This window comes from Condylostylus longicornis, unplaced genomic scaffold (assembly GCF_029603195.1).
Source record: "Condylostylus longicornis isolate FDR11 unplaced genomic scaffold, ASM2960319v2 ptg000030l, whole genome shotgun sequence".
Lineage (NCBI taxonomy): Eukaryota > Metazoa > Arthropoda > Insecta > Diptera > Dolichopodidae > Condylostylus > Condylostylus longicornis.
In genome coordinates this window covers 7,592,775-7,610,425 of record NW_026577999.1, presented here as the reverse complement: position 1 = coordinate 7,610,425, position 17,651 = coordinate 7,592,775, and the positions used below count along the sequence as shown (strand labels likewise).

General features: G+C 24.6%; 1 protein-coding gene across 1 annotated transcript in view; it reads left to right on the top strand.

Moving 5' to 3' along the window:
• LOC129607955 (dipeptidase 1) overlaps window positions 1–16,698 on the top strand; it is a 117,303-nt gene extending 100,605 nt beyond the window's left edge. The window contains exons 8-11 of the mRNA XM_055519231.1: window positions 4,791–4,875; window positions 5,101–5,176; window positions 5,484–5,622; window positions 16,362–16,698. Of these exons, the coding sequence (XP_055375206.1) occupies window positions 4,791–4,875; window positions 5,101–5,176; window positions 5,484–5,622; window positions 16,362–16,469 (408 nt within the window). The 3' untranslated portion in view covers window positions 16,470–16,698. The remainder of the gene's footprint in view (window positions 1–4,790; window positions 4,876–5,100; window positions 5,177–5,483; window positions 5,623–16,361) is intronic.
• Window positions 16,699–17,651: the final 953 nt, after the last annotated feature.

Here is a 17,651-nt window from a genome sequence, read left to right as displayed (position 1 = left end):
ATTTTCGTCAAAATGTTAGTTAACCCCTTTGTTCATTTACCTCTTTATTAATATCGTATATCAGTTCATTTTAGAAAGATTAGTCTAAGGAAACAAATACCATTGATACCGGATCAGAAACCCTCTTAGATATTTGGTCAATGCTATTCCGTCCTTATTCAATATAGATTACATTTTTAATATTCAATCACATATTGTTATACTCGTTCAGGTTTGAAAATAACTATTATTTAGGTAACTCGTATTCATTATTAAATAAAAATGAAAATTTTCTTAACTCTATTATATGAAAAGTTTTCCATTATCATAAAAAATGTCAACATATCCTTTCGTTTAATCTTATTAAAGTGTCATGAGTTTTTCATTTTTTTTTGAATTCATATTGCAGATATTGCGATAATAAGTTTTTTTATTGCCTTAAGATTTTCAGAATTTCATTCAAATCTTTTTAAAAATTTCACATATTTCTATATCATATACACACATACCATTTTTGCAGGTATAACAAGTTTCTAAAGTGTAGATATTTCACCTATGACTTACCTACATAATATTCTTTAACCAGTTTCTTTAATTTGTGTAAGTTAAATTTATGTACGAGTATACGTAAGTATATTAAGAAATACAGTGAAATTCACATTTGCTATCCTTGAAACTTGGAAATTCAGTAAAAATTTTTTATCATAAACAGAATAGTTTCTTGAATTTTTTTGTATGTATTCTTATTTTCAGAGTCTTCCGACATAATTTTTGATATTGTTGCCAAATATCACTTTTAGGTATACTGTTCAATGAGTAGAACCCTCCAAACATTATATGAAACAATACTCAATCTGCCAAAAAAGTTTTTCACTCGTAAGTTCTTTGTACTGCATGCTAATCTTTTGCTGATTTTAACAGGGTTAAGACTAAATTTGTTACTGCTTAAATAAACAACTGGAGAGTTCAAATTAGGGATTTTCAACTGTTGATTAATTTTTTTTTTTTGTCTTTTAATTTCAAAAAGTTCATTTATTTGAAAATAGTTTTTTTTTTGCTAATACCGTATACGGTATTACCTATATTATGTAGGTATTCTTATCTTTAATGTAGGATCTAAACAATATACAATTTTATCAAAAATTCAGGAAATAAAGTGTTGTCTGAAATATGCAATATGACGTCTTCTAAAACCCCGAAATTACATATTTTGTTTAGAAACAATTTCATTTTTTTCTTTTTCTTTTGAAACTTGCAATGATTTTTGAAAGTTTAAGTTTTTTCGTCTTTTTTTTGCTGTTTCTTTTTTACTGTTCAACTTTGTCATATATGAGATATTTTTTTGTCATAGTTATTAAACATTAGAAAAATACCAGACAAAAAATTAAACTGAAACGGTAAATGATTGAGAAAGACGGGTATGTATTGACAAGTGTTGCCGTTTTGCAATAATTTACCGTAAAATTTATTTAATTTTTAGTGGTGTCATTGAATTTTGCTCGACAATGTTTATTAATTATTCTCGAAATTAATTTGAAAAATATTTAACAAAAAGAAAGAAAAACTACTTTGCAAGAACCTCATCAATCTGACGTCCATGTCAATCACGTCAATCACTTTTATTTACAAATAACAATCATATGTGATTAAAGCACACATTTTTAGAAATTGCTTTTTTTCAATGTAGTAGCACATAAAATAATGCAAAAACAAAAAGGACAGCTTTTGGTTATAATTGTTTGTAAGTTACGTTCTTGGAGTGTACTAAACTTTTAATCCAATTATTTTAGTAAGAGTGGGGAGTCTCTCAACTTCTTGCACAAGTAAAAATTCTTGAAGCAATCTTGAAGTAGTTTTGGTGAAATTTAACGATTTCTTTTTCAAAATTTAAAATTACCGGTTCTAGTTTTTATTCCTATAATTACGTACGATTACGTATGGAACACTTTGGCAAATTAACACACAGCACTCAAAATCATTCATTCGTCCGAGTATCTATTACTACCTAATCTCGTTTTGTAATAGCTTCCCAAGTTGTAATGGTTATAATATCTTCAAAATACTTGTTCTCCAATTTTGTGAAATTTGTATTTCTGCTTTGTAGATTGTTGCATAACCGGGGTAACAGTGCACTGCTATCACGTCGTAGTTTTAGTTTTGGTTCATTTAAAATTTTAATCATTCCAATCGATAGCCACCAAATTAAATCACCTTAAATAAGTAAAGTGTGCTGGCAACTTTTATCCTTAGTTTTTTTTTCTTTAACGTTAGGTGTCCTTACTAGAGTTTCTTATATTTATAATATGTATATGTGTATGTTTCTACATAATAATATAATGTAAATGCACTTGAATGAATTTTCATCTCATCTTGTGGTGCATTCTAATGTTGTTAATTAAGAAATTTTGTAAAGTTTGATAACAATGTTCCGTTTTTAAATGCAATTTCCTTTAATTTTTTATTTTGTTTGTTTTTATTGTGTTTTCTCTCTGCTTTTTTCTTTTTCTTCTTATTTTCTTATATAAAGAAAGAATGATTTTTTTTTTGTTTCATTTAATTTCTTTGTATTATTTTTATTGCTGGTTTTACTACTTGTGCCACTGCTCTTGTTATGACTTGTGCTTTGTATTGTACATGCTACGGTTTTATTTTTCTTTCTTGCAAGTATAGAAAAACTTCTACGTTTTCTTTTATTGTGTTTTGGTTTCTCGTAAATTCGTTTTTGTGTTTATATAAGTGTATGTAGTTGCAGTTGTTTTCATTTTATTTCTTTATTTAATTTTTGTAATTTATTTTGTGTATGAAGGCGTGTTTTTGGTAGTTAAGTTTCTTGTAACAAAACTTCAAAGTTGAGATTATCTGAAAAAACAAAAAAAAAAAAAAATAGAACAAAAACGCAAAAAAAGTAGAGAAAACAATGAAAATGAAAACAAAGGAACTTAATGCAGGGGTGGATAAAAAAATTTTAAAGAAAGAGAAAACTTAAAAAAGTGAGAGAAATATTAAAAATATAAAAAAAAAATTTTTTGTTTTTATTTTTCTTGATGATAATTTTATCAAAATTATTATAGAAAATATTTTTTTTTTGTTCTCACGCTTACATAGCATAAGTTCGAAATCAATCAATTAAATAGGAGATTCTGTGAGATAGAATTTCATAGAAGAAAAAGTTTTCGAGAAAATTTATAGATTCCTCATTTATATTTTTAGTTAATTGTATTGTATAACAGATAAATTAGTGATTCTCTCAATGCATTCATTAAACTTATTGTCCCACGCAAAACTTTCTTGTAAAACATAATAGTTTGAGGTACAAAGGGAAAATCAATAGATTCGTTCAATGAATGACAAAATAATAAAAAGAGTGTCATGTCAAGATTTATTTAATTGAAAAACTAATAGATAACCGACTAGTTAATATAGTTTAATAACAAAATTCTAACCAGAAGACATATAAAACTATAAGAATATTAATTGTTAAATCTCGAACCAGCAATTGTAGTTTTATATTGTACTTGTTATTAAAAATACACTTCATTTAACACTGAAATACACGTGGACCGGATCTGAATTTTCAATTCAACTTAAAATTAAAAAATTTAAAAAACAACTCAGGAAACAATCAAATCAAATCCTTGCGAATTTTGAAAAGGAATAATCAAAAAGAATAACAAAAATTTGGTTATTTCATTCCAAAATTGTTCCAAAATCATTAATTTCGTACAGGGCCTCTGTACCTACATGTATATAACAAACAAGATATGCAAAATAACAAACAAATCCTTCATAATCCATCACATATGTTGAAATTTTTAAAAATCAAATACAGCCTTTTTCTCCACATATTTTCTTATTTTTTCTTCTTTCCATATATAAGAAAAATTTCCTAAATAAAATTAAATTTTAAGAAAAAAATTACATGGAATATGAAAAAAAAGCACTTGTATTCAAAACTTCGTATATGTGTGCTACTTGCATTCAAAATTTAGAACATCCACTGGTTTAAAACTGTTTATGTTTAAAACTAGTTCAAATTTTTTTTACTCTACCCGTATAATGTCCTTTCTGTTCTTTCTTTTTTTTTTCTCTCAAAAATATAATAAAAATTCATTTAAAATGTGATGATCTTTGTAATATAAGAGCAGTCTGCCGCTCTTAAAACTTAATATTGTATATCCCTATTTAATGTTTAACAAATAAGAGAAAAAAAAAATAGAGGGATTTTTTTTTTCTCTATACTCAAGAAAACTGCCCAAGAACTTTTCTTAAAAAAAAACTGTTGGAAAAATAAATAAATAAATTTTCTTGAAAAGTTTATTATTTAAAAATAAAGTTTATGTTCGAAAAAAAAAAAACATAAGTACATTGTATTAGGGCTACCATCCGTACATAAATTTTCAATTACAGTTTTGCATTATCATTAGAGAGTTATGAAAATTTTTTTTGCTAAATATAATTTTGTGAAATAAAATTTTAAAATCAAATATTTCAAGTCGACTGCCGCAAAATCTTCACTAATTTCTAGACTATATAATTATCAAATAACTCACGGTTCTGACATAGGTCGAAACATAAGATTTGAATTACTGAAATCTGACAATGAAATCCGATTTTTTGTTCTTAATTTCTTATTTATTTTCTTTTGTAATTTTGATCGAATTTTGACTAATATTTCGAATACAAAAACACAATACCCTCTTCGAATAGAATAAAATTCTGCAAGTTCTTTTAATATCAAGCCATATAACCTTATTTTGTATATTTGGCAAGTCAACAAAAATATTTAATAACAATTTTTCTTAATTTTACAGGCTATAAATGGAGGTTTAGTTATGGTAGCATTTTATCCACATTTCGTAAGCTGCTCTGAAAATGCCAATTTGGAGGATGTTATCGGTAAGAATTTTTTTTTATTTTCCCATATTTTTAGTTTTATTTTTTTTTTTTCATTATTATTGGATAAACATGGAAAAATTTTAAAATTAATGAAAAATTTTCTTTTCTGTCTTACATAATATTTTTCTCTTAAAATTTCAACTTACCCTCAAAAAATTGGGGAAAAAAAAATTGGAACATATTTGTAAACTAATAAAAAACAACAAAACCAACAAATTAAAATAGCACACATCAACCATATAAGAGACGTGGCTGGTATAGATCATGTTGGTATCGGTGCTGGATACGATGGTGTTAATTTGTAAGTTTATATATAATTTTTTGTTTTTGTTTTTCTTGTTTTTTAATTAAGCTGTCTTGAAAATAAATACAAAACTGAATAAAATTTTGTAGAAAAGAAAAAAAAAAAACTTTTGTAATTAATTTTTATTTATGGTGCTAATATTTTTTTTTCTCTCCCTCTCTCTCTCTTTTTATTTTCTCTGATTTCTTTTTCTCCATTACTCTATTATTGTTTTTGTTTTTTTTGATTTTCTTTTTGTTTATTTGTTGTGGTCATACTTTTACTTTGTTTTTATTTTTTTTTTTAATTGAAAACTTAAACACAGAGTGCCAAAAGGCTTAGAAGACGTATCAAAATATCCGCATTTATTCGCAACTCTACTTAAATCGGAGAAATGGTCAGAAAAAGATATAGGAAAATTAGCTGGGAAAAATTTAATACGAGTTTTTAAGGAAGTAGAAACGGTAAGTTCACATATATTTTCAATTATATTTGTTTTAAAAAAATATAAGGATATCTGATTTATATATAAGATTTTTTACTATTGATTGTTGACCTAGGCTAAAGTAAAACAAAGCAAATTTTTATGAGATTAAAAATATGTTGATGAAATCAATGGTATTTAATTTGTGTCATTGTTTTCGTTTCCTGAATTTGATATTAATTTTGAAAACCTATGGAGCTTTACATAATTTGTTCATTGTTGCATAATTCACTACAATTTAATATTAGCTTCCATATGAACCTACATATTATATGTGAAGTCAGCAATAATTAATGAAATTTTTCAACCATTTACGGGCTACATAACAACTTTGATCAAATAAGGTCACATGTTAATTATTGTACAAAAAATTGGAATACCAAAAAAAAATCCTGCTAAATTTTGTTCTCTATCACTTTTTTCTATACAACACATTATTATACACGTAAAAAAGAAAACCAAGCAAAAATCAACCTGAAAAGTGACTTATTATCCCTTTTGTTTATCACTCATGAAGGTGTAAAATAATATTTTATTAGACATAATTTGATTTTAATAACATGAAAGCAAAACGCGAACAAGGAGATTATTTCTAGTTAATATAAAAATGGTGGTTGTGTGGCATACATACATATAGAGTCAATCATGCGAGTGAATCAATACAACGTTACTTAAAGCTACAAGTACACTTTATTATGGTTTTATCTTTCATCTTATATAACGTTACATACAAAATACATTTTATAAGCTCTTAAAATGTATAATGTGAACTTCAAGGTGAATATAATATGTATGTGTGTAACACACATACGTTTTGTGGAAATTTATGTGAAAATACATAAAAAAAAAAAAAAGTAATAATAAATTAGAAGTTATGTTGGAAGGAAAGTGATTTATGGCAAACGATGGTTTTTTGGAAAAAAAAAAAAGATTTTTTATTTTAGTTTTATTTTTATTTTTTTTTTTTGCTTTTTTTCAAAACTATATGTATATATACATGTACATATATATGTCTTTTACGTTCTTGTAAAACTTTTAAATATTCCCACTCGTAATTCAATGAAAATGAGAGCAAAAATTAAAGAGATTTCTGAATAACTTGTTAGAAAACTCCCATTTGTTTTTCTTCAATTTTCTTTTGCGATAGCATTGGTTTCTTTCTTATTCAACTTTAATTTTGTTTTTGCTATTATTATTGTTGTTGGTCAGTATATATATAGTGTTTAACATAATCGCTTTAAATTAATTTTTTTTCTCTCAAACTACCGCGTGAATCTTGTTGATTCATCAGTTTTATTGAATACGATATCAAAGTTTATATATTAAAAGTTTACGATATTGAATGGTGTGTTGAAGATTGAAATGTTTTCAAGATAAAATCATGTATTGAAGTTGTCTTTAATTTTAAGAAAATAGTATAATTAAAGCTAAAAATTTTGAAAATTTAAAAGTTGTTGATGGAATTATATAAGTTTTTAAATTTTTTTTTCATGAATTTTTAGGTGAAACGAGAAAATATTCGGCCTAAAAGTCAATTATCAAATATAAAATCAATTTTACATTGATTAGCAAAATAAGATTTTCAATTTTAATTTTATATTAATTATTCTAAAATAAAATTTAATTTTAGTTTGTTTCTGGTCACATAATTCAATGAAACAATCCAGAAAACAAATGTGCAGCATAATATGTTGTCTTAATAATTGAGGTATTTTCTCGAATTGATTCCAAATTTATGTATAGTCATTCCTTCATTTCCCATTTGTGCTTTATACCCATAGAATAAGTATACAAACCAATTATATTATAAGTTCTACATTTGAATCTTTGGGATCTTAACATTCACCCTTATGCTGTTAGCATTGATTCAACCAAATATTTAGTAATAAAAATATTACCTAATATGCATACAAAGTATTGCCATAGTAAAAAATGCTATCTGTATGGATAATTAAACTAAATACTTAATTTTCAATATAATCAATAAAAAAATACTTACATGCCAACTGTATTAAGTATGTAAATACATAAAGTAGACATTCTCATAAACAAAAGTTCAATAGATCAAAAACAAATTCATATGCAAAAGAATCTATTTGATCACACCTATATATGCTAAATGCATATGGAAAGAAAACACATATACTTACATAAGGTGTAGTGCATTTTGTACAAAGTTTGCTTGTAAAAAAAATATCTAAAATGGATTCTGTAATTCAAGGCAGCATTGAAATTTCCAATTTATTTATATTTCTTTACAAAATGAAATGATAACAAAAATTTTCAATTACTCACACAAAATAAATTTAAAAAAGTGCAACAATTTTGCACATACACATTTCCTACATAAACAGAACCCATTCCATATTGTAAATAATTTAAATGAATATATATGTACATATATAAATAACTTACACACATACAATATTTACGGATAAAGAATCAATAGTGGAAATTTATGCAAAGAACTTTTCAATCAAATATATTGGATGCTTTGGGGTACACACTGAAACTAATCAGGGTAAATAATTTCATTTTAATAAAAAAAAAAATTCTTGTTTTTTTTTCTTGTTGTTTTTTCAATTTAAATTTTATTTAATTTAAGGAAAGTTTTCATATATCTCATTTTCTTTTTTATATTTAAACGAGAAAAAATAGAGTTGACCGTGTCAACTCTGTGATACCCGTACGAATTTGTTATCCTATGTGCGCGAATAAAGATGAAATAACTGACTATGGGACAGACTATGACTTTAAGTTGCCGTATTACCATATTAATTTATGCAAAATTTCATTACTATGTTTTTCACAATACTGTGTGTGCAAAACTACTATTGAAGTTGTATGGCAGCTACCAAAAAGAGCTTAGCAATTTCAACGACTTTTATCAAACACATTCGCCTTACTAATATATTCGCTTGTTTGAAATTTCAATACCATGGCTTTCATAGTTTCTGAGATATAGCCAAATAAATTTTGAAGTTGTATGGCAACTACCAGAACCAATACCCCGATCATGTCGAATTTGAATAGGGTTCTGACACTTACTACAATAAATCAATTGTGAAAATTTGGTAAACTTAGCTCAATTAGTTTTTGAGTTATAGCTGGGACGAACGGACAGACAGACAAAACTAAATCAACTGAGAATTCGACGTTGATCAAAAACATACACTTGAGTCTATATTTCAGATGATTATTTTTTAGCGTTACGTACTTTTGTAATTTAGAATAATTCAATCGAACCCACAAAAAACCTTACTTAAATTCAATTAAATGTTTTTATTTTTTTTAGTACTTACAATAATACTTTTGTTTCTTCACCTTTTATGTTCCATGTTCCTAAAAAACAGTCCAACATAAGTTGTTTTTAATTTTATTTCCACCTTTACAAAGAATAAATGTTAGAAACGTGCTTAATTCTTTTTCTATTTTTTATTCCCTTTTCTTTTTACCGACCGTATTGTGTAAACAATAGGTAGGTTATGTGATGGCAACAAATTTTGCATATCGAGTTTTCGGTGGGAACGTACTTCTCCATAGTAGGGAAGTGTAAATAAACTATTTTTAGCAACCTGTCGGTCTGTCGGTCTGTCGGTCTGTCGGTCTGTCGGTCTGTCGGTCTGTCCGTCTGTCGGTCTGTGTGTGCACGCGTGTATCTCAAGTTCGGCTGAACCGATTTTGATGAAATTTTATATGTAAGTTTGTTTCCACCATGGCACGGATCGATCAACTTTTGGTATATATCAGGCCTCGGGAACTGCACTTTTTAGCGGGCCTGTTTTACATTTTTGAACATTTTGGAGAAAATATTCAACCGATTTACTTGAAATTTTATATATAAGCTCAGCTCGACCGTCCGCAAAAATTCGTATGTTTTGGAAGAAATCAGGCATCGGCAACTAGACGTTTACTACGGGCCAAATATACATTTTTGTGTATATAAAGAGAAATAATCAACCGATTTTATTGAAATTTAATATATGAATTCCTCATATTAAAGCAATGAACATATAACTTTTTTGGAAAGATCAGGGGTCGAGAACTGATTTGTGGGCCGATTTTACACTTTTCACCATATCCACAGAACAAATTGATGGAATTTCTTGAAATTTGATATTTGAGTTCTGGTTGTTACCGAAACTAACTGGCGAGCATTTCAGGGAATTCGGGTAGCACAAAGCGAAACTCTACTAAGAGCCAAATTTACATTTTTCTAAGTATGTTAACTATAAGCTTACTAATGTCCTAAAAATTGGAAAGAAGTATTTAACAGACATTTTTATAATATTCTGTAACACTTTCATTTAACTAGACAATACACAATGCGGTCGGTTATGTGCTGGCCACATCAGATTTTTTTTTTTGTTTTTGCATAGTTGTTCGGGTCTATTGTTATTTTCATTGCTGCCGTTTTTGTTTCATACTAAATTAAAACCAAACAAAAATGGTAGTGCACTAGAGGATAAGGTTTTTACTTTTAATGCTTTTCTTTTTGTGTTTTTATGCAAAAACAAAAATTAAATAATTTTCTACCCTTCTTTGAAATATTTCAAAATCGTTTAATGGAAAATTGAAATTAAAAATTTTAATTTTTATTTTACATTATTTTTGAACTCTTTATTTGCATGTGAAACGATTCCAATTAGTTTTCAATTAAATAAACAAAAAAAAACACATTAAAACTAAACTATTATTGAAATTATTACAGCAAAAGTTAGAAAATTTTCTCATTAAAAAAAAAGAGAAAGGTTAATTTGTTAGTTCAAACCAGTGATTCCCAAAGTGGTTTATATAGGCCCCAGGAGTCCATGAAGACCTGCTAGGGGTCTACAAAAAATATGAATTTGATTAAATAACTATTAAGGGGGTTTATCAAAAATCCAAAAACACGTCAAGGGGTCTAAGAGGGAAAAAGTTTGGGAACCTCTGATCTAAACATATTGGAATACCAACCATATAGAATAAAATGCTTTTAAAATAAAATTCACTTTTATATAAAATTATTTAAAAATTGATAAAATTTCACAAATTTTTTTTTTTTTTTAAATTTTCCAAATTTAGATGGTATTTTAGCAAGAACAAACAAAATTATTCTAGGTTACATGTTTAAAATAATTACTGAATTTAATCAGAGATCCTTTATGGTATTTTTTTTTTTTCAAAAACCAAATAGAATCAATAAAAAATTTTTTTGTACAATTTTAAATATTTTTAAAATAATTAAAAATTTTACGTGATTCTCTATAATAATATTGTAATTGATTTAAATTTTTATATAGAAATTTTCTATAAAGAAATTTATTACAAAATTATTTTAATTATTTAGTTTTTAATTAAAAATAAAGTTTAAACATAAGGTCGGTCATACCATTAAAGTGTAATTTTTATATTCAGTTCATGGTAACTGTAACAGAGTTTTGAATATATTGTTGAATTCAGTAGCATAATACTTTTAATTACGTTTGCTTCTTATAGCATATTGTACAATACCTGCTTGTGGGTGTTCAATTTAATTAAATTTAAATGATTTTATTAATAACTAAATTGTAATCGCAGTATTATTAAAAAAAATTATTTTACAGTACTTATAACAAATCTAAGAGGGCGAGTGAATTATATTTTATAGAATAGGTGCGCTAAAAAATACTAAAACTAAGAATAACACAGTTCTTGCTGAAATATTCATTTTATTCTAATTACCGATCGGTAACGTAAAAAAAAAACCTAAAGCAGCTTTTAATTGTTTCTCAGCCGTAAAATTGTTTGGTAAATATTTTAAAAATTTCTGATATCATCAACGCATTATAACATTTAGGAGATTTGGCTCTTAGTGAATATTTGTCTTCCGAGCCCTGATATTCTCAAAAATTTTACAAATTTAGTGTTATAATGCATTATGCTGAAATACAGAATTTTAAAAAAAATGGGTTAATTATTTTTTTATAAATGTACGCACACAAATATATTAATTCGAACTAGACTAAAAGTTCAATTGCTGGCAACTATAACTTTCTCGAAAAGCTAAGTGTGAATAATCGTATTGTCAAACGATACTTGTACATACTATATATAAAATTTCAAGTTAATCTTTTAATTAAATTTTTAAGTTAGTAAAAGTTTAGTTCCTTGAACCGAACATAATTCCTAAATTTGATTAATCCTAAGTCAGAAAAATATTTTCATCAAAATCGGTTCAACCAAAATTGACAAAATTGACATACATGAATGCGCACAATGGTAGGCACAAAGACTAACATCTCGTCAAAAATATTTTTTTACGTTTTCTCCAAAATTTATACCCAATGAAATTAAATAAAGTCAAGTATATTTTTCCACTTATTTTATTGTTTTTCACACATAAAGGAGTCATGGTTTGTAAGAAAAAAAAAGTAAATATTTTTCATAATAAGTATTTATAGATCTTACCAAAACATGAAGAGGGGGAGCGGAGTGGGCGGTATATCATAAATTAGTTGTTTACTGTATGGGTAAACAAAAATATTAAATATTAGTTTTTATGGTAAATTAACTTTTATTATCATTATAATTTGCATTAAAATTGACTTGATAAATTGATTTCGAAATGACATCCTCTTTTTGTTATTTTCATACACAATTTTTTTCTTTGTAGTTTTCAATTCTTGTCTTCTTCTTTAAGGGCTCTCTGAATATTTAAAATGGAAGCATAAATCTAAAAACAATCATTTTTCCATTTATAGATGAAATTTTTTTCTCTTCCTTCTCATACTATATTCATTATTTTTTCTTAAAGGGATGCTATGTAGCTTTAGTTTTATTTCATATCAAACCATCCAATGAATCCTTCTTTCGTTTCCATTCAAATTTTGATTCTATTTCCTTGTGGTATTTTCTGTTTTTCTATATTTTATTTCGATTATTACTTTTCATGTTTATCATTTTCTATTTCATCATAATTTTAATAATATTTTAGTATCTTTGCCTATATTATATTATGACACTGATATGAATATTTTTTATGGTTATAAATTACACTTAAATTCAAAATAAATAATATTTACCGAAAATAAAAACATAAAATCACTATCAAAATATTAGTAATCCTTGAATAGATAAAAAACAAAAAACAATGAACAACTCACTTTGCTTAATAGGTTTATGTCATCATAAAACATAAGTTATCACAGATTACTTTCCTTTTCTACTTCATATATGCATAAGATTAATTTATTACTCGTACAAATTACAAAGGAAATAATAAATAATATGATGGTTCTTATTATGTAACAAGAAATTTTAAATACAAACATTATTTTATAGAAGAATGGTTTCAGGAAATTTTTGAAAAAACACGCCACTTTTCGAAAAAATTTTAAAACACAAAGTTTAGTCTCCAGTATTACTTATAGTTCTTTTTGTACGTAATCAAACCCTGAATCAAATAATTTTCAAGTAATAAAAATATTTGAGGAAAATGAATTTGTAAAAAGAGGGAGTCGTTAAACAAAATTCGATGTATTCACTACGTATAAGCTTTCTTCGAAAAATTTCGCATAAGCTTGATTGAGTAATTTAAAACAGCTGTCATTCATATCCACTATTACTAAATTTTTACTCTTTTAAACTGATTTTATGCAAAAGGATTACATCTTATAAGACTGTAATCTTGATTTCATTCTCTTAAGTTCACTTAATAAAATTTGTATAATATTGAAGAAAAAGGGATAGTATTTTTAACCACATATTTTTAAAATTAACAAATAATAATTCGAAAATTGGGTTCAAATACCCTTAGGCCTAGACATAAATTTTCAAAATTTATTTACATCAAAACACCCTAAACTATTAGGAAGTCAATTTTAACTTTGATCCTTTATTTTTCATCCCAAAATAGTTAATATACAATAAGGTTCATGTTCTTTGTTCTATCTTTAGTTTGAAAAGGAAATAGGTTATTATATTCAGGATATTTAAAGTTGTTTTACATATTTATACAATATATTAGAACAAATTCCCCGTATCTTATATGTTATAATAATTTATTGCTTTACGCTTATATACACACCTATAAGCATAAATTTTATACAAGAATAACTCAATATTGTTGGACACATAAAATTATTAAAGAATGTAATACACAGTATTAGAATTGTATGGATTTCGTCTTAACCAATTCAGGTGAAATTCTCTGATGTATTATTCTGTAGAAGTCACCAAATTAGATAAAGGGCTTCAAATATACCATCATCATTTTTGCTTAAATTCAATAATTACAATATTTTAAATAAATAAATTTTTAATAAAATATTTTCAAATTATAGATTTATAAAGCAAAATTTTCAATAAATTTCGTTGACATGGATAGTTAATCCTGATTAGAAATATCAAACCAAATAACAGTTAATAACAACTGAATACTAAAATCACAAAAAACAAAAATCTTTTCTTCGCTATATTATTTTTCAACGTCTGATATGAAAGCTACGAGTATGTATATAAAAAGGAAATAAATTTAATATTTTGTGAAATGAGGTGAAAATTTTCCTGATGGTTCCTAAGAATTTGTTGTCACGGTAAAAAGAAAGCATTTGTTATTTTTTTGAACCTAATCCTTTTCCATTTTATACAAGATAATTGATATAAACAAAATTTAATTTATTAATTAATTTAGATACTTGATTTTGCTTGACTTTTCAAAAGCAAGTCTAATTCTTTTATTTTGAAATTTGCCAAAAGTTTGACTATATAGAAAATATAAAGACTACCTATGGGAGTATTGGCAGTGTTGAATTTTGCAATTACTTCTAACACTTAGAAATACTGTAAGCTCTTGAAAGAAAACAAAACACTTAAGGAAAATTATATTTCTATATTTAAAAGAGAAAAATAAATAATTTTCAATTTTTTATCGTATTTCAAAAATTCCTTATAAAAATTTCCTCATCCAATTTAAAATTTGAATAATTTTCTATGTTAATGAAGTTCATTAGCAATCAATTTGATTTTATAAGATGAACAATATTTTTATTTTCAATTTTTTAATCTTTTGAAATTGTTTTCATTTTATACAATTTTAACTAGAGAGCTATTATATACAAATTAGCTTGTTTTTCCCCTAAAAATTATCATTACGTCACTTTTAATATTGTTAATTGGTTATTTAAAACATCATCAAATTTTGAATTACTATACTTAGAATTCTTTATTCATGCACATCATGTTGCTAAATATAATCGAATTAATTATTTTGAATAATCAAATTACAAAAAAAAAAAAAAAATTATCTTCCCTTGAATTATTTGATAAATAAAAATTAAAAAATTTTTATTAAGTTCTAAAATTACAAAAAGAGCGAACAATTCAAGGATAAAATTCTGTTTTCTATTTTTTTTTTGTTCTTGTGAAAAATGAGGAAAACAAAATGCTTAATAAATTTCTAAGAAATATCAAAAAATAAACCTGTTTAAATAGATGTATATATATATTTGCAAGTAGAATCTATGTAGCTACCATAGTAGAAGGAAGCAAATTTTCAATAATTGTAAAGAATAAAGTTTATTAAAAATTCCAGTTAATTTTATAATTTTCCTCATATTTCGATACTTCAAATGTAATATTTTAATTTACAAAAAAAAAGAGCGTTTTTAAAGATAATTTAAATTTGTTTTTCAAAATAATTATTTTTTTAAGAAAATTCGGCATAAGTTATTTTGTTAGTTTTTTTTTGCATAATGTTTATATTTAGAAAGTTCGTAGCCCTGTTAAATTTAAAAAATATTGAGTTTTTTATGTTTCAAATGAAAAAAGATGAATTTTAAATGTTTAACTTAAACAATATTGGGTTATTTACGTATTACATGAAAATTTTAAATGTTTTACACGCTAAGTAATCAATATCGGGTTTTTTACGTTTTTATGTAAACAATACCGAGTTTTTTACGTTTTTACGTAAACAATATTAAGTTATTTACGGTTTCTATAAATATGTTTGATTTGTTAAATTTTAAATGAAAAATATTGAATTCTTTAATAATATCAGGTTATTTACGTTTTTATATAAAAACATAGAGTTTCTCAAATTTTAAATCAAAAATATTGAGCATTTGATTAAAAAAAAAAATTGGGTTATTTACATTTTTATGTAAACAATTTCGAATTATTTACGTTTTTATGTAAACAATATCGATTCTTCAACGATTTAAGTATACAATAACAGGTTAGATATGAAAACATTGAGGTTTTTATCTTTTAAAAGAAAAATGATGAATTTTGAATGTTTTAGGTAAACAATACCGAGTTGTTTACGTTTTTACGTAAACAATATTAAGCTATTTACGTTTTTTATAAATATATTTGATTTGTTAAATTTTAAATAAAAAATACTGAATCCTTTACATTTAACTTAATTAATATCAGGTTATTTACGTTTTTATATAAAAACAATGAGTTTTTTCCGTTTCATTAAAATGGGACCTTAAAATACACTAGTGATTTCATATATCAAGTCTATTCTAATTTTAAAACATTCCAAAGCAATCAGCAAATGATTCTGTTCAACTAAATTGTGTAAAATTTAAACTTAATTAAATAACTTAACAAGAATAATTAATTGAAAGATTAATTGTAGTTACTCTAAATTCGAACTTACTCCAAAATTTACTTTATTGTATAATTTATCAAATTTTCTTCAAATAAACAAAATCTCTTTACTAATTTCATATAAATTTCTATTTACAGGTACGCGATGAATTAGAAATAAAAGGCGTTTTACCTATAGATCAATCAATTCCACCGCAAGATATTCTAGGAAGATCATATTGTCGTTATGCTGGACCAAGAACGTAGTCTTTAATTAAATTCATACAAAAACAAACAAATTTTTTTTAATCATATGAATATCAAAAATAAAAACAAGAATACAAAAAACGATATAAATTTAAAAATTAAATAAAATAAAATTTATGTAGATTATTATATAAAAACAAAAAAAATATAAATAACTTAATTATAATAATTAAATTTGAGATAAGAAATTTGTAAGTTAAAACCAAAAACTAATTTAATTATTACAAAGAAAAAGACACAAAACTAAACTAAAATTTAAAATAAAAATTATTGTATAAATTTAATTCTGTAAATATTAAAAATATTGTAATTAATTTAAATAAAAAATAAAAAATTTAAAATATTAAAATATAAAATAATTAAAATAAATTTAATATTAAGAATGAAAAAAAAAATTTACTCGCGAATAATGCATTTTCATATTAAATGAAATTTAAAAAGCATTACAAAGACTATAAAGCTAAAATTAAAATTAATTTAATGTTAGTAAAATAAAAGGACAAAAGTAAAATAATGCAAAACAAAAAAAAAAAACAAGAATTCATATTAAAATCAAAACTAAAAATTAAAATAAAAAATATCGAAAATAAATAAAAAAAAAACAAATTCGAAAATAAATATTTAAAAAAAATAAATAGAAATTAAAATGAAAACAAAAAAAAACAAAAATTTCAATATTATCACATGTGATCACTTAAAAATTACCTATAAAATTTAATACAACTAAATGTTCTATTATTGTTGTAGAGGAAAAATAAAATGAGAAAGAAGAAAAAAAAAAAAATTGAATAAATGAGACCAAAGATTTAAAATTCCAAAAATTAAGTTTGTTTTCAGTTCACATAATTGTAATTTCAGCCGACTTAACCAAGCAGAACTGTGATAAAAGACACAACCACAAAAATAACAAGTGAAAAGAAAAACAGTTCAGAGTGATACCCGTATGACAACGTGATACCCGCATAAATATTTCAAGAGTTAAAGATAAATACCAAAAGATATTAATTTTCGACTATTTTTCTATAGAAAACTGGCCCTGAATTGTTTAGCTCTTACATGTAGTGAAACTTAAATTTTATACCTTAAGAATTTGAAACTATATATAGGTAAATTTTGTCACAATAATAACCTCAATTATTATAAAACGTATTATAAAAATATGAATTTACCTTATACCTATTT